This window comes from Alosa alosa, chromosome 7, assembly GCF_017589495.1.
Source record: "Alosa alosa isolate M-15738 ecotype Scorff River chromosome 7, AALO_Geno_1.1, whole genome shotgun sequence".
Taxonomy (NCBI): domain Eukaryota; kingdom Metazoa; phylum Chordata; class Actinopteri; order Clupeiformes; family Clupeidae; genus Alosa; species Alosa alosa.
This window is the reverse complement of record NC_063195.1, coordinates 19,422,538-19,440,356: the sequence shown is the minus strand read 5'-3', so window position 1 is coordinate 19,440,356 and position 17,819 is coordinate 19,422,538. Positions and strand designations below refer to the sequence as shown.

At 42.3% G+C, this 17,819-nt stretch overlaps 1 protein-coding gene across 2 annotated transcripts; it reads right to left on the bottom strand.

Annotated features, from left to right (window-relative positions):
* Positions 1-624: 624 nt before the first annotated feature.
* Positions 625-17,501, bottom strand: LOC125298139 (carcinoembryonic antigen-related cell adhesion molecule 5-like). Of its 2 annotated transcripts, none has more exons than XM_048248843.1 (5): positions 17,359-17,501; positions 8,766-9,032; positions 8,073-8,408; positions 6,736-6,993; positions 625-2,377 (listed from the first exon to the last, which is right to left on the bottom strand). In XM_048248843.1, the coding sequence occupies exons 1-5, from the start codon at positions 17,435-17,437 to the stop codon at positions 2,193-2,195; spliced, it is 1,125 nt and encodes a 374-aa protein (XP_048104800.1). In that variant the 5' UTR covers positions 17,438-17,501; the 3' UTR covers positions 625-2,192. The 2 variants fall into 2 exon arrangements, with proteins under 2 accessions (XP_048104800.1, XP_048104799.1); XM_048248842.1 differs by lacking the exon at positions 17,359-17,501 and adding an exon at positions 12,807-16,432.
* Between the last annotated feature and the right edge of the window lie 318 nt (positions 17,502-17,819).

Sequence of the window (17,819 nt, the reverse complement as noted above, 5' to 3'; positions counted from 1 at the left end):
AAACATTTGGTTTCGATTACATTTTAGGCTATGAGGTGAAGAAAAAATGTGTACACATCTGGTAACAATCTTTATTTGTGAGCGCTTCCTCTTCACATTCAGTTCACAGAGTAACAAGCCCTCAGTTGCACGGCCTGTCCTGCAAGCACCACGCTTCCTCAAAACTGGCTATCAGTGGCATTGTTTTGTTTTAAAAATGCACATTTTAGAGTGGCCTTTTAGTGTGACCAGACCAACAGGACATCTGTGCGATAGCACACGTTTTAATCAGCTTCTTAAGATGACCAGACCAACAGGACATCTGTGTGATAGCACACGTTTTTAATCAGCTTCTTTAGATGTCACACATGTCCGGTGAATGGATCCTGTTGCTCACTAACACAGACTATAACAAATGTGTTAAAAAAATGGAGAAATAAACATTCTGTTTGAATAGAAGATCACTTTTTTATTTACTTCCATTTATGAAAAAATAGGATCAACAAATTGTCATTGTTTGCTCAGTATACAATATAACATTAATAAATACAAAACTACAGATCTCCATACTGTTTCTTTGAGGCACATAGGCCTGCACAAGGTGCTTACATTCAATTAAAGGCATAGAAAGTAGTTCTTGTTAAAAAAAAAAAGAAAAAAACACACACACACACACACAAACACACATTTAAAATGCTTCTGGACTTATGGTGTAAGTCATGATCTTTGCTCTTTACATAGTCAACATGCACAGAAGATACAAATGCAATTGTCAGCTTTGTCTTAGATAAAGATCATCATTGCAGGTAAAAGCAAAACAGTGACCACATCTTCAATCCAAAAAGGCAACAGTAGTATAAACATAGAATTTAACACGCTATAAGGCACAAAAGTATGACCAAATCGTACACACACACACACACACACATCATACTGTTTACACATAGCATGTGAATTAATACTTCCCACCACTCTTCCATTACAGTCTGTTGTGTTTCAGATGTATTTATGCTGAGCCTGACTTTACATTTGTGTGCTTGCCTGAGTGTTTGTGCTTGCCTGAGTGTTTGTGTGTGTGTGTGTGTGTGTGTGTGTGTGTGTGTGTGTGTTTATTTGAGTGTGTTTGTGTGCACATGCTCGTGTGTGTCTGTATTTTCTACTGAGCTCTCCATTTGACTCCCACACATTCTCAAACTTCCTTCTCCCGGGCCAAAAAATGTTAAGTATCTAGTGGCAGGAACCATCCATAGTTAACCCTTAAGGTCCACCCCGGCTTCACCAGTCACACATCTCTTAATTTAACACACCAGCAGCACGCATGGACATAACCTCATAGTTGACTAGATACTGTATCTGATTATCTGAACAGAACAAGCCGTCAAACAACCTGATGAGAAAATGTGAGAAACATTATAACTTCGGCACTGGTGTGGAATCTTACAGCAGAATATCTTCCCTTTTGACCTTTTGTAAGAAGATTGGGGTTTTTTACAGTTTAGTCTACTCAGAGAATGGAGAGCTAGCGGATCATGGGGAGATATTCGCTGAATGTCACAAAAATTGTTACATGTTAGAAATCACTTAGCATCACTTAGCTTTTAAGACATAGCTGTACAGCACAGGAATACATAAGAATGAAAAACATATTATTTTACACTGTATACAAACCAAACATGTTGTATTGAAGCAACTTACCCATGTATGTATTTATAAATATAACTCTGACTCCACAGTGAAATTCTGTTCTGCTTACATAACGTAACTTAATAACATTTGTTTAATTGATCTTTCATTTGTTTGTTTTCCACACAACTGATATGAATATAACATTCAGTGTGACTTTTCCATGAAAAGACGATAAATTGTCCAACGTGTTTTTTTCCCTGTGTCGTTGTTGGCATCCCATAGTTCCTAAAGCCTGTCACATGATCAGGAACTGGCACGGCCATTTTTTGGTGTCCATGACGCTCCGAATCCGATTTTCCATCTGTCATGGTGCACTGATGCAGAAGTCTTTATCAGTCTAGACATGCTTTGAGAAACTGTTTTTGGAAATTGATTGATTTCAATGCAATAGTATTCCAGGGGCAAACATCTCTCTCTCAGTTTGTTTTTTCTCTGCTGTTCTGTTAGTTTAATTTGCACATGAACCATCTCCGTCCTGGAAGCTTGTTCACCAACAATGAGGTCCGAAGGACCCGCCCTTTGATCCCCTACGCTGTATTTCCATTGGTGTGAGCCACCTGTTCATTCTGGCTGTTACCACCTTTGAACTTTGCCAGAATGTATGCACCAGTCTTGTTCTTCTTGTGGTAGGTGCAGTAGATGCCTATGAATACTGCTAGTAAGACCAATATAGCTATTGCCACCAGGATGGCAATCCAGGTCAGATAGTTTCCTGATGGAGAGAGGAGAAACATGTCAGGGTTGGCACAATGCGTTACTAGCGACCCACACAGTGTAATGTTCATTTAATAGACAAAATGAATTTCCCCTTGGGGATCACTAAAGTATCTATCTATCTATCTATCTATCTATCTAAAAACATCTGCTTTATATTATTATATTATATTATATTATATATTACATTACATTTGGCTGACACATTTTTAACCAAAGCGACTAATAACATGGTGAACAGTTTAAGTTTTAAAGCAATTCTCTCAACAATTTTAGGACAATTTACGGTAGAGTACAGTAAGAATAAGTGCATCAGTGACTGCTGTTTTTTACAGTTGAGTGTCAGTTCAAGACGGGTGGTAAGTGCTAGGATCAGCAAGACTTGTTGTAAGTGGTGCTATGAGAGATGTTCTCTAAAGAGCTGGGTATGAAAATGGAGAGGGATGTCCCTGCCCTTGTAGGAACTGGCAGTGTGTTCCATGAAAGAATTGTGAATAAGCTTTATAGTCTACTGTATTTCTCCCGTCCTTGTCCTATGCAAGCATCCTTTGTTTATCCTTGAATTCAATGAAACCTTGTCTAGAGGCCTTTTGCCTATCACCAGGTGTGAAATGTTAATGTTTGTAGAACAGCATGTGTCCAGGCCTCTGAGGAACCTCCCAGGAAAGGGGGTAGTTTTAATTAAAAGATAATAGAAGCTGACCAGACCTGATGAAGGCCTAATCCTCATCCTCCCTTTCTATTGCATATTCAAACTGGGTTCTACCTAGAGGTCACTCCTTCTTTTGTTTGTAACATAAAGTTAGTAGACTGTTTCTGTATAGTCAGAGAATACTGAGAATCTGGTGAAATCCATGATGGGGTGAAACAAACATGTACTTTTCTCCCTTGAGGGCCACTGGCCCCTCATTGAAAAGAATAAAGCCTGGATCCTGATCTTGCATCGTCCTGATTGAGTCTTAAGAGAAATATGGTAGTAAAAATATACTATCAGTTATGGAGGTTCCAACCGTGAGATTAAAATTTTGGATTTAAATTGGATTCAAATTTTGCTGAGAGATCTTCAACATCGTGTTTGACGGCCCACTCTTAAGGTAAGGTAATTGATCTTTTCTGGTGGTGAGATATTAGGGAGTTGTCCTAAATAGTCCTTGTCAGACTATCAGGCTCCAGCAGGGAGCTCTGTGGGCGTTAGTAACAAGCTTGTTTTGTTCCTGTAAATGGCCCGTAAGTATTATTGAAAATACTTTTGTCTCTATGAGACTGGCGTTAGAACAATAGTTCTGTAAATAGCCATATATGTTTCAGACAAAAACATATTCGGTCCTATGGACACAATCTGGAGTTTATCGGATTAAGCTTTTCAGGGTAGCCGGGGTCTTGGCCATTCCCCACTTTACGGCTACATTTGGGGGGACTGCTTGCCTAAGAATCTCTCACATGAAAATGAAATTGCATAAGAGTGTTGCTGGTCATAACAGATGTATGAAACCATCTTTAGATTACGTAACTAAGATCACAGTTTGAAATAGCCTATAAAGATGAACTGAAAGCGTAATATTAATAGTTGGGCGTCGAATGACGTTTTCCACCGTTTAAAGGCCGTGTTGCAGGGTTCATTTTCAAACGAATTTGCACAATTTGCTTGTTGGTAATAAACACTTAAAGGAAAATTCCGGTTTTTAGCACTTTAAGGCCCTTTTCTGGTTTGTTTTGGATGAACTAGAGTGGTGGACACCGAAATTTTGACGATTGGTCCTGTCTCGACTTTTCTGACTCGTTTTGAATCGCCTTTTCACTTCTCAGGGTGGCTGGCAATGGGCATACTGTAGGCTACTCAAACATGTCCTAAAACAACCCTTAACGTTCGTTTTCAAAACTGTGCAACTCACTGAGTGGTTAGTGGAGTTCGTTGACTATTAAAAGCAAATATATCGGCGCAATGTATGATTCATATTTGAACCTGAAGCATAGACGGTGGCACAGTAGTAATATCAACATGCAGTGAGTCTTCCAACAGAAATCAATGGGATTTTACAAAATGCCAAATAAAAGACGACAGAAACTGTATTTCGCTACGCTCAGCGGCGCCGGAACGAGTTTGAAAGTGGGGGTGCAAAAAAACAAAACAAAAAAAAGCTGGTTTCGGGCTGGGTTCCCCGAGACAATTTTGAAAATTCCAGAGGCCAACTATTCACGCACGTTTTCACGTGGGATATAACGATATAAGATAGTCTAATAATAATTTTTTAAAAAGTCTAACAAAAATTGTCATTATGTTAGGTGCTGTGTAGTGATTTCGGGTGGTTTCATTCAAGCTGATTGGACTGCTAGTAGCGTCTTTTTACGCACAGAATGATTTAGTCTAGGCTACAAATTCTAAATGGATAATCTGCTAAAATAAACTGCGCCTGATATTGACAGACACAGACACACCAGCATAACCTGAATTTCCATTCAAGGAATAAAGGAGGTAGTCTGTAGCCTACAATAATAATGATCACAATCTCCATTTTCTGTCCTGTGCACGCAGCCAAGCCTTGTCAATGACTGTGATGAAAAGATCTGCACGTAACCTACTTTCTACATTTTGAAGGTTAGCGTAAAAGGTCGCCCGGTAACCTGTCACTGTTTATCCCCGTAAGAAAACGACACTAGAATTAGTTACCCAACTGTGCCTGTTCAATTTGTGTTTGACTGTAATCATGTTATACATTAATTAGTGATTAAAAATGACCTTTCGGCGCTCCATATCTGTAACACGAACTGATCTGACCTCACTTGAGTTTACGTGTAAGCCTGTGTTTGCATGATTCTCTACAATGTTTTACTGCATTGCCATGAACATAGTAAAGGCAAAAAAGGTGTTTCTTTGTCGAACAAATTGGGATGCAATGTGAGCCTTGAATTGAATGCCATGCAGGAATTTGCTAGGATCTCAAAACCGGATTATGAACATTCTTTGCCATAGAGAAACACACAATAGCGTTGGATTATAAACATGCTTTGCCACAAAAACAGAGAAAAAGGTGAGGTAAGTCGAGCTATATGAAGTTATTATTTTGCTGTCACTTCGTCTGTTTTATAACCCAGAAGGATGTACTTGGTATCAAATGATAGCTCTGTGTCTCCTCTTTCATCCGACATCTATCCGATGACAGGTCAGCGATTCAAACGAGAGTAATGGGTGTGCAGTTGGTTTTTGTACATGACGTTATTATTTTGCAGTCAGTTCGTCTGTTTTCATAAGCCAGAAGGATCGACATACTTGGTACCAATGGGTAGCCCTGTGTCTCCTCTTTCATCTGATATGCTTGCCATATCTATGCGATCACGGGTTTGCAAGTAATTCAAACGAGAGTAATGGGTGCGCAGGTGAACGCAGAGACTGTAAATATGATGCAATTTGATTTAATTTCATGATTTTTTTAAATCTTCATACTTTAACGTACAGACAAGTGCGTGATCTCGTTGGAAAGCCCCACTTCTGCTCTGTCACGCAATTAAGGCTTCTCGCTGCTAGGAACAGTTGCGGAGCAATGTAACAGAGTAGAAAGGGTGTGTTTTTGACGACTTTGCATCAATCGGCTTCAAATGGTTAAAATCTCATTATCCCTGAAGTGCCTTCACATTACCCCCATTTGGGAACCACTGGCGATGCGGTCGGTGTTGTGGTCAACAGCTGCCCTTTTTTTTTTACCCGAAAAGTGGGGGTGTGCGTTGCACCCCCTGCACCGGGTGCTTCGGCGGCGGCAGCTCGCCTACTTGTTTTGGAACATCAACGAACACCACTAACCACTCGGTGAGTTGCACAGTTTTGAAAACATAATAATATATATCTCAAAGCCTATAGCAATCTAACTCTCGCCAGATGAATTTCGTTCCGCTTAGCTCCGCCTAGCTTCACTCACATCCATCTGGGACCTCTTCCGTTGAGAGTGATTTCTGCACCAGATTTTATGGTTTAGCCAATCAGGACGCAGGGCAGGAGTTTCATAGATGTGACATAGCGTAGAATAGCGTAGAGTTCGATGTGAGTGGTTGAAGTAGCAAATCAATAGATGACGGACAAGTGGCTTATCCAATCATATGCAAGCATTTTTTGATTAGGCCCAGCCTTCTGAAGCAACACTTCAATGGATTGATCCTAGATGGATGAGTGGAGCTAGGCGGAACGAAATTCATCTGGCGAGAGTCAGGTTAATAGCAATCATGGAGACCTACAGAACCACCATGTTAACAGAGCCATTTCAAGATGAACACATTTTTTCAGAGTGTTATTATTGTAAATATCTAACAGTGTCATTTACATTTTTTTACATGGATACAACCTAGGAGGTGTACGACTCAACTTACTCCAAACAGCCACAGTCATCTTTACAGAGACTTTCCCCTGAGTGTTGCTGACGATGCACTCATAGACACCAGCACTGTCCATCTCTACAGACTCGATGAGGAGAGTGCTGCTGCTGCTGCTGATGTTCTCCAGGGTCTTGTTGTCGCGTCTCCACTCATATGTGGGGCTGGGGTTGGCATCAGCAGTGCAGTTCAACTCCAGACGGTCCCCCTCTGTTAAGCTCACATCCTCGCTGGGGCTCACTATTGTGGGTTCGTCTGTGAGGGAGGAAACACGTAGAGGGGGTTGTTTTGTCCAAGGGGGTTGTTTGGTACTTCCTGCGGAAACTCAGGCGAGCAAGTGCTCCACCAGCTATCATGACCACATTCTACCGAGGCACCATTGAGAGCATCCTCTCCAGCTGTTTCGCTGTGTGGGGCGGAAGCTGCACTGAATACAACAGGAAAGCCCTGCAGCGCATAGTGAACACAGCTGGAAGGATCATTGGTGCTTCACTCCCCTCCCTGAAGGACATTTACACCACCCACCTCACCGCCAAGGCGACCAAAATTGTGAGTGATGCAAGTCACCCCGCTCACAATCTGTTTGATCTACTGCCCTCTGGGAAGAGGTACAGAAGCCTGCGCCCCAAGACTACCAGACTCACCAACAGCTTCATACACCAAGCTGTAAGGATGCTGAACTCTCCCTCCTCTCCCCCCTCCACCCTCAGCTACATAACATCCTGGACATTGGACCCACAATGGCCGCCTGCACTACTCCACTTGCACACTTGAACACTTGCACACTTGTACACTTTACAACTTGGTGTTGTTGTCCTGAAAACACAACACTTCTGCTGCTCTTACATAACTTGCACCACTATGCCACTTTCTTTATTACTTAGGTCAAACAGAACTACCCAAGCCTTTTATTGGCCTGACTTTGCACTAGTATTTTATTGACTGTCTATGCACAATTTCAACCAAATTTTGCTGCTCTTATTTTTTCATTATTATATGTGCCCTCTTATTTACTTATTTACTTACTTTTTTGTTTACTTGAATGTTAAGTTTGTCTGTGGACTTAAATTGGTAAAATATGTCTTGTCTTCACCGTGGGATAGTGAGAAACGTAATTTCGATCTCTTTGTATGTCTGGAACATGTGAAGAAATTGACAATAAAGCTGACTTTGACTTTGACTTTGACTTTGTTTTGAGAATGATTTTGCTTCTGACAAAATGATACCAAAAGATTTTTTTTTTTTTTTTATAAAATATATATATATATATATATATATATATATATATATATATATATATATTATGTATATATGTGTGTATTAAAAAGACCTACACAATACTTCCAGTAGGATACTATTCGATCTGTTATTAGGAATGGGCTCAGGTGTGTTCAGGTCCAGTTGGGCAGCACAGCTGTAGGAGGCTCTGTTGTCCTCTCTGGAAGCTGTGATACTCAGATTAGCCCTCACAGTGACGTTCTGATCTCTGTCGCCCACAATATTGAACTGAGTGAAGTCTGACTGTTCCAGCTTGCTGTCCCCTCTGAACCAGATGACGGTGAGGTTGTTAACTGGAGCCACACTCTGAACCTCACACTCCAGCCAGTATGTGTGTTCCTCCACCAGTGGACCAGCATTATGTATAACAAGGTCTACATTCTCTGGAATTTCTGCAGAGAAACACACACAAACATACACACACACACACACACACACACACACACACACACACACACACACACACAGAGAGAGTATCCAGTGTTACAAATGAACAAACAAAGGTGAGACGACAACAGTGAAGTATACAACAAAACATCAAGTGGAGTAAATATAACACATGTTACCGTGTGTTGAACTTACACACTCGTACATCTATGTTTTGGGAAAATATGTTCATATTGATGATGTAACATGCTGTAACAGCACGGTCATTGTACATATGTGCAGGATGAGGTGGAGTCATTACGCTGTTCACATGGGGCGCTGTTCAAGTAGACAGGGTTGAGGATAAAAACAGATTCACTCACTGTATATGGTGACTGGTAGATGAGTCGTACATTGCTCATCAGTGCTGACGAAGCATGTTATGCCACCCTTCAGTGACCAGTCAGTAATGCTGGACACATTCCAGACCAGCTGCTGTGCGTTTTCTTTGTTTGTACCTCCCATTGTTGCCTCCCAGCCTATAAGATCTGCATTGTACTCAGTGCGGCAGGTTGCTGTGGCTGGACTTCCGAATTTCACCACCAGAGCAGGAGGGTCAATCACTGGGTTCTTCCCAGTACAGTAATTACCTGCTCCCCCCAAAAATAAAAAAATAGAAAGAAAACAAAAAGCAGTGAGAAGGTAGATAGGAAGCAAAATCTGACAGAACCAAACTGTGCATTGTATTCCATAAACATTTGCTGTGTTATTATAGTAAGGTGAAGAATAAATATGTTTCTAAAGTGTTCCAGTCTTTGTTTATGATTATGGCTAAATTGAGTTACAAGCCGTTGTAATAGTGTGTTCACGTGGCTGGGAAGTCGGAAGTCCCCACTTTGGAACTCCATACTTCTGAACTGAGAGTGTTCACTTGACAACAAACGGGCGACTTTGCTAATGATCATAGGCTAGCCAGAAGGCTAACACAATGTAGTTACTCAAAGGTACTCTGGGAAGTATCAATATCACCTGTTATGAGTATAACATAAACAAACAATGTAGTGACTTATTTGGGCAAGGAACAAGTACATTTTTTTTATCTTTCACTTTGTTGAGTGACATCAAAACATTCTTCTTTGGGCTCTTGCAAAACTCCCCCACAGCCCCCCACCCCCCTCCCTGTTCTGTGTGTGTTGGGAGGGGAGTTAATAAGAGATATTTAATACTTTGTTCCTGTGTCAATCCACTTTATTACATATAACTCTACTTATGGACTTTAATGTTTGGATTTTTTAAAATGGGTGGATCACCTGAGTTAATACTAATGTCTGGTGAAAAGTTCATGCAAATAGTCTCACTGGAAGTATACTTACTGAAAAATATTGATGCATTCAATACTTTCCCCTGCTGTATGCACACATGCTCAATGTACTACAATTTGTTTCATGAGAGCAGAGCTCCAGAGGTCCATATTGACTACTCCTGTGACCGATGTGACCACTGATGCAGCCTCATGTGACAGCTTCCTGTTCACACAGGGAATTCATGCATTTTTTATACCAGAGGGCACAACAATTACAGCACACTTGCGAGGCCATGCATGTCATTTCCCTGAGCTCTGATCTCTGGCCTTTCATCGGCGCTTCGCACAGCGAAGTCGTCATTGCCAGCTTTGCGTCACAAAGGAAGAGGACACATATGAGCGTCTCACTCGACCACACCAGCCCCCTACGCGTGGGAGCAGAGCTCAACATTGAGAACCTACATTCTGCGTGGGAGTAGAGCTCAAAATTGAGAACCTACGTTCTGCGTGGGAGCTGAGGTCGCATTCCTTTCTTGCTTGTTTATTCCAGAGACTGCTGGATTCTTTTTTTGGCTCCTGCTCAAATAGGAGAAGTGAGAGATAGTTACACGTTATGATCTGACTGTGGGCTTACACCGCGCCCACATACTGTAACGGAGTGCAGTTGAGTATGCGCTCTGATGACCATACCAACTCTGGCTCTTGGGCATTGCCATACCAACAAGCCCTGGCTCTTGGGCGTTGCAGTCAGGCTGCAGGTTTGGTTCCCCAGGCTGGTTGGAGTTACTGCTACACATACAATGGCAATTTGTTTCATGTGACCATTTTGACGAAACACTCATGGTTTTGGACTCATTAACTCACTGTATGTAGTTACACAAGAGACACGTAGGCTCTCGTTGATTGTGTGGCACGTAGATTGTGTGGCACCTTTTCCCCGCAAAATGATGCTCTGAGGCCTGTGCAGAGCAACACATTCCCTACACACGTGTCAGAGTTACGAAAGCGTTTCACCACTAAAAACACCTCACCCTATAAGGACTCTTTCCCAAAGGGGTGGTCAGACAGGGTTGCGTACGGCCAACAAACAAACGTACAAACATAAATCGTCTCTTGGTTACAGTGAGCTCCACCAAAACCTTCAGCCACCAACATCCAGCCCCATCTCCCCAGCCTCCCCTCTCCCCTCCCCTTCCTTATATCTCTCCCATTCCTGTCATGGGTGGGCCAAATAAACATGTCTCACTTCCTGTGTTACATTCACATTAATAACCTTACTAATGTGACTCACAGAGACATATACTTTGTGGGTGACGGTCCATTTGTCAACAGCCCGTTGTCCCAACAATGACACACTGTGGTAACCATGACGACACCACCTCAAAACATTTCCTGGTATTGTGCCCCGGTGATGATTCTAATGGGCTTGTTCCTATCGATATCAAATATTCCTGCCCTCCAGAAGAGCTCCTTCACAAACTACAAACATGTTGGACAACAGTGAGGATCTCCGAATCCAGTCCAGTCCAGTCGTATGTAGTTGTTGTATTTTAACAAGAGGGGCACACAGATAGCCCATATGCAGATGACAGCACGAAATACACTGACGACCACACTAAAGTCTGACGGACACACAGAAGGTCACAACCAGGGTAGGAATTTCACGGCGGCCACGTCGTAGCCCCTTGCATTGGCCGTGACGCCCCTTTGAAAATCAGAGGTTTACAGGCCACGGTGGCCTTGGTGCCCCCTTCTTTCAATATTCTGCTTTGCGTCCTACTAATAGCGATATATATTTAGCCTATGGCCTGTCAAAACAATCTTAGCATTCACAGCGTAAATTACGCAGTGGAGAAAGTTAGCGTAAGAAAGAAAGTGCGTCCAAATTCACCCATTCTTCTCAGTTGAACTACTTGCGAAGTAGCCTACTCATCACACAGACATCACAACTATCACACGAAAGAGCTTTTTCTCAGCTTTTAAACGATGTCAGCCGCTAATTGCTGTGATGAACGGTTCGCGAGAAAAGTAAATAATATCATTCAATTTAATCATAAATTCTACTGAAGGTTTTGCGTCCATCTCCCTACCCATTCATCTCGGCGGAATACTTCACGAACCCCTCGTTTAACACATGACAAACCATATATCAGAATAAACAGCAGACCTTACCGAACACAAAGGTGTAATGCAGTCCCCTGTACAGTTAGCCGTTCCAGAGTAATCCCGTTTTGAATTTGCAGTACATTTCAACATACATGGATGTCTCCAAATTTGGGCTTTTAGTTTTACACTGTGTTTAAATTGTTCCACATTATTTCATAACGGGCCAAATACAAAATAAATATTACAAATGTCGCCTAGATATCGGTAAGTCAGAGGACAGCTGACTAAGAGTTTGTGAAAGTAGCCTTAATGATCACAAAATGCTAAGCATGCATCTAGGCTATTTGAGTTTCTTAAAGCTGAGCTGTGCTTAAATTGTTCAATACATGATTTCATAACAGGCCAAATATCAAATAAATGTTAAATATAGCCTAGATATCTGTAAATATTAGATGATCAGATGATTTACAGTTATATGTAATGTGTCATGATTCATGTTTTTGTAATGTTTCATACAGTGATGCAGGTCTACTGCAGTGAATAGGCTAAATACAACTTTGATCATTTTTATAGCCTACTACTGTATAGTTAACGTTGGCCTTAGTGCCCTGATATGTGGCCTTTGTGCCCTCCACCAAATATGCCCAACTGAAGGCCAAGTGGCCTTGCCCCCAGAATGTTGAAATTCCAAGCCTGGTCACAACACATGCCAGCTTTGGGTCACTGCAGTGGTACTGGACACAATGTGCCACTGCAACAAGGCAAACCTCTGCCCAAGTGTCTTTATCATAATATAATACCACATGCAGGGAAGAGAGAGAAACAGAGCGAGACATAGAAAAAGAGAGGGAGAGTAGAAGAGAGAGAAAGAAAGAGTCAAAGAGAGACAGAGTAAGAGAGAGAGAAAGAGAGTTAAAGAGAAAGAAAGGACGGAGAGTATGGAGGGAAAGAGAAATCAGCACAAGAAAAAAAAACATCCAGTAAGTTAATGCCACTGCTAAAATAAGTATATTACCTGCCACTGTCATCACCAGAAGAGCTAACAGCTGTGCAGCCCAGAGGAGTCCTCCAGAGAGAGTAACGTATCCCATCATCCCGATTTAGTCCAGAGAGAGAGACCACAAAGTGAGACAAAGTGAGAGTGTGAGCGACTGCCTGAACTGACTTGCGCTGTGAGTGAGTAAAAGTGAGGGAGATTACTGGTCCTGTCAGCATATAACTGCATAGCATATTTCAAAACTGAAAGTCCAGTGGCGAAAACCCCCTCTATAATAAAACGCCCCATAATGGGAGCCTCTGGCTGCTACGTGCAGAAACCGTTATGAGCACACTTTCTCTCTCTCTCTCTCACTCTGCCTATCTCTCTCTCTTACACACTCCCCCCCTCTGTCTCTCTCTCTCTCTCGTTCTCTATCTCTCTGTCCAGATTTTTCCTTCGCTCAGCCACACTGGCTCACCCCCTCTTCCTGTACACACACACACACACACACACACACATACGCATGTGCACGCACACACAAACAGAGAGGGGGGGCAGAATCTGGCAGAATCTCATTTACTATTACTTAGAGGTGGTCTGGGAGTTTCATGTAAGAGGGGGCTTTACAGGAAAAGTCATTACGGGGCAGAGCAACCAGGACTTTGAAAGTGGAAGGAACAGCAACATAAAATGAGTCCACGTGTGGAGGTGTGTGAGTTTGTACGCTCATGTAGATCAACAGCAGCAGGCTGTAGTTAGGGGACAGTCCCACAAAACCAACACATATCCACAACGTGTACCCACAATTGTATTTGTATTCCATTTTCATTGACCTATCGGTGACCTTTGGCTGAAATGATATAAGGATGTGAAAGAAAACATTGTGTAGACACATTAATAAATCTAGAAGCCAGAAGAGGCCTACTGGTGAAAATCCTTATTTCAACCCTCCTGGTGTGTAATGTTTATTTCAACTCTACTGGTGAGAATCCTTATTTCAACCCTCCTGGTAAAAATCCTTATTTCAACCCTCCTGGTGAGAATCCTTATTTCAACCCTACTGGTGTGTATGTTTATTTTAACCATACTGGTTTGTAATGTTTATGAATAAATAGGGCTTCACCTAAAACTATAAAGGGCTTAATTATAAGTGTGTGTGTGTGTGTGTGTCTGTGTGTGTGTCTGTGTGTGATGTGTGTGCATGTATGTATATGGCAATATACCAAGACATACAAAGCACATTGAGTGTCTACGTCAAAGAGGTTTTATGGATATCAGATCTGCTCACAGTGTGAGAGCCAAGAGTGGTAAAACCCAAGATTCCGCATGTGGTTCTACACCGACTGTTATCTGTTCCAAGAACCATGAATACCATTGAAGATACACCCACACCCACACATACACACACACGCACACACACACACACACACACCAGGGGTGTAATGCTAAAATAAGAAGTGGGTGCACAATGAATTACTAAAAATATCCTGGTGTGATATATTCACTTCTGACTAGCACTTGACGTTTGAATCACTGTGTTGCAACTGTGTGATCTCACTCTGTCCCTCTGCCCTATTGGTCTTTGCCCTGTCACTCTCTCACATGTTGAACTATGAATTATGTCATCACGGTAAGGTGGACTGAGCCATGCTGTATGAGATTTTTTAAAAAGTCATTCAGAACATGTTTGATGATGATGGAGGTTATTGACCTATTCCTATAACAATACCAGTGGTATTAAATGGTCCCTAGAGTGTACATATTGTGAATGTGGATAATACAGTGTGCTGTTTGAATGTTAAAAGTTGCAATTGGTGAATAAACTCGTTTGAAAGGTGGATAAACTTGAACATCTAAAATGTCAAAGGTGTTTACTTGGGTTAAGCCCCCGCTACACCCCTGATTATAACCACGACAAATGTAATGGTAGCTTTAGCGAAGTTCTACAGGAAAGACACAGTAGTCACACATTCTGTTCATAACTTGTTAACCAATCACATCTCAGGAGAAGCACTCCTAGCAAGTGTACTCGCCACGTCATCCATTCTTAATTTCCTAGCCAATCACAGTGGATGCACTCACATTGCTGATGCCTCCCATTCATTCAATCAGTCTACTACGAACCAATAGGAAACAAATGTGCTTCTTAAAAACTTCTGTGTCTAACTCCTTTCCTTGCTAGAGATGAAGGTAGATCCCGCGGCACTCTGCTGATAAAAAAAGTCCTTTATTTAGCGGACAAAGGACTTTTTTTATCAGCAGAGTGCATCTGGATCTACCTTCATCTGTTTCAACTCTATCTGGCCATTTCCCTTGAAGAGCACCTGAAACATTTCCATCCACTAGTGACCCACTGCAGTGCTCTCCCATCTTTTTCTCTCCTTTCCTTGCTACTTTCAGTGAGCTGACTTCGACGTCACACATGAACTGGAAGTGAGTAGTTATCTGAAAAACCCCAGGATTTCCCACTTCTACTACTCTCGTATTATATGTACTCCTCTTGGCAATCCCCTTTGCCACACCGGCTTGACATACTGTAGCTACGCACTGACACACACACTGACACACATACAAACACAAGCAGTAATCAGTGCCGTGACATTCTGAAGCACACTCCCCGTTCTCCACTTCCCAGAAACTGGCCCATGACGGGAAGCACTCGTGCTTCCCTTTCCTCCTGCTGAGACGCTTGTCACTGCAGAACCTTCAGCTTCGGCCCATGCAACCCCCTTTTTTTTGGCTGATAGGCTGTCCAAGCTGTATGCTTGGTACTGTGTGAAAACAACAGTTCAGTGTGCTGAGACATTAGTCCAATGCAACAAAATTTAAGTACATTTTTGGTTCGCAAATGTTCCTGTGTAAGAGTGAAAAGCAGTCTGCATTACACTACTCCTATTCATGTGATTTATTGGGAAAATATTGTGACCATGCCACTTGCTTCCCTTCACATAGATAGATCATGATATTTCAAATTCAAATGAAGTCTTTTTGTGCAGATCGAAGCTTAAAAAAAATGTCATGAACAAATGTCATTAACCCCATTTGTGCTTCCCAACTGGCTCATTCCTAGTGCCCCGCAGGATTGTCTGAAAGCCCCCTAAAGGGCAGTACCACCCCTGTTGAGAAACCTTAAAGTATCCATTCAATTATGGAAAAAAATGTGAATCAAAAACGCATGGCCTTTAAATGGTGTAAACGGAACTTTACAACTTCTTCCTCATTTCCAGAATTGGGATCTATCTGGTCCCGCCCCTTTCCACACACTGTTCACCTGCTACTACTGGCTGGTTGCTGATTTTTTTTTATCATACCGGCCTTATCTGTCCATTGCAAGAGGCTGCTTAAAAAAAAAAGGTGATGTGAGGGACTTTAGGTCATAGGGCCCTGTAGCACATGGTGCTAAACTGCCCCCTTCCTCTGAAACACTCACATAGAGACAAGTGACTTAATTCTCACTGAGACAGTAGTAATGGTGTCTACTTTTTTGTTAAGAAAGAACAAATTAATTATCAGATGTCCTGTCGTAAGCAAAAAAAAAAATTCTAATTTTTTAAGTTTAAACAAATATAAGAGCTACCTATTCTTTTGAAGCAGACTTAAAGTACAACATATAGATAATCTGAATTTCAATCACTCCCCTAAGCCATAAACCCTGAACCTTCACATCCTTAGTGACTTCAGTGAGTGAGTGAGTAAGTTTTCAAGGGTGTAAGGGTTTTAAACACTAACGCTAACATGAATGGGACAGCACCGGCAACCAATCATTAAATTGACAACACACGCATGGGACTCATGAGTTGTATCCTATCCTATTGCGTGCAGAGAGAATTTGAAAGACAACCGTTTTTCGCGCCCCTCGGATTGAGCACTGCGAATGGTGAATTCCCAGACCCTACATCTTGATGTGCGCCTGGTTTATCAGGCTACTGTGTGGCACCTTTTCCCCCCAAACTGATGCTCTGAGGCCTGTGCAGAGCAACACATTCCCTACACACGAGGGAACGAAAGCGTTTCACGAAAGTTACGAAAGCGTTTCACCGCTAAAAACACCTCACCCTCTAAGGACTCGTTCCCAAAGGGGTGGTCAGACAGGGTTTGTGACTCACAGAGACACATACTTTGTGGGTGATGGTCCATTTGTCAACAGCCTGTTGTCCCAACAATGACACACTGTGGTAGCTATGGCGCCACCTAGCCCAGAATATGCAGATGACAGCACGAAAGACACTGATGGACACACAAGTCACGGACAGGTCACAGCACATGCCAGCTTTGGGTCACTGTAGTGGTAGTGGACACAATGTGCCACTGCAGGCAAACCTCTGCCCAAGGGACTAAATATCATAATATAATACTTCATGCAGTGGAGAGAGAGAGAGACAGAGAGAGACATAGAAAGACAGAGAGAGTGGAAGAGAAGAGAGAAAGAGAAAGAATGAGTCAGATGCATAGTAAAAGAGAAAGAGAAAGAATGAGTCAGATGCATAGTAAAAGAGAAAGAGAAAGAAAGGATGAAAAGTATGGAGGGAAAGAGAATTTGGCACAAGAAAAGTTTAAGTTAATGCCACTGCTAAAATAATTATATTACCTGCCACTGTCATCACCAGAAGAGCTAACAGCTGTCCAGTCCCGAGGAGTCCTCCAGAGAGAGTAACGTATCCCATCATCCCGATTTAGTCCACAGAGAGAGAGAGAGACCACAAAAAGAGAGCACAGAGTGTGAGCGACTGAACTGACTGTTGCGCTGTGAGTGTCAGTGGTGGAAACCCCCTCTATAATAACACGCCCCATCACGGGAGCCTATGACTACTACATGCAACCGTTATCAGCGCACTTTCTCTCTCTCACTCTGCCTCTCTCTCTCTCTCTCTCTCTCTCTCTTTCGGACACACACACATACCCCCCTCTCTCTCTTACACACACAGACACCCCCATCTCTCTCACTCTGTCCAGATTTTTCCTTTGCTCAGCCACACTGGCTCACCCCCTATTCCTGTTCTCTCTTCCTCTCTTCCCTTCCTCTCTTCTCTTCCTCTCTCTGCATATCTC

Coding starts and splice junctions, on each gene's coding strand:
- LOC125298139 (XM_048248843.1), bottom strand. CDS start 17,437: ATGATGGGATACGTTACTCTCTCTGGAGGACTCCTCGGGACTGGACAG. Junction 9,033..17,358: donor TCTGGTGATGACAGTGGCAG/GTAATATAATTA, acceptor TGGGGGGAGCAG/GTAATTACTGTACTGGGAAG. Junction 2,378..6,735: donor GATGACTGTGGCTGTTTGGA/GTAAGTTGAGTC, acceptor TCTCTCCATCAG/GAAACTATCTGACCTGGATT.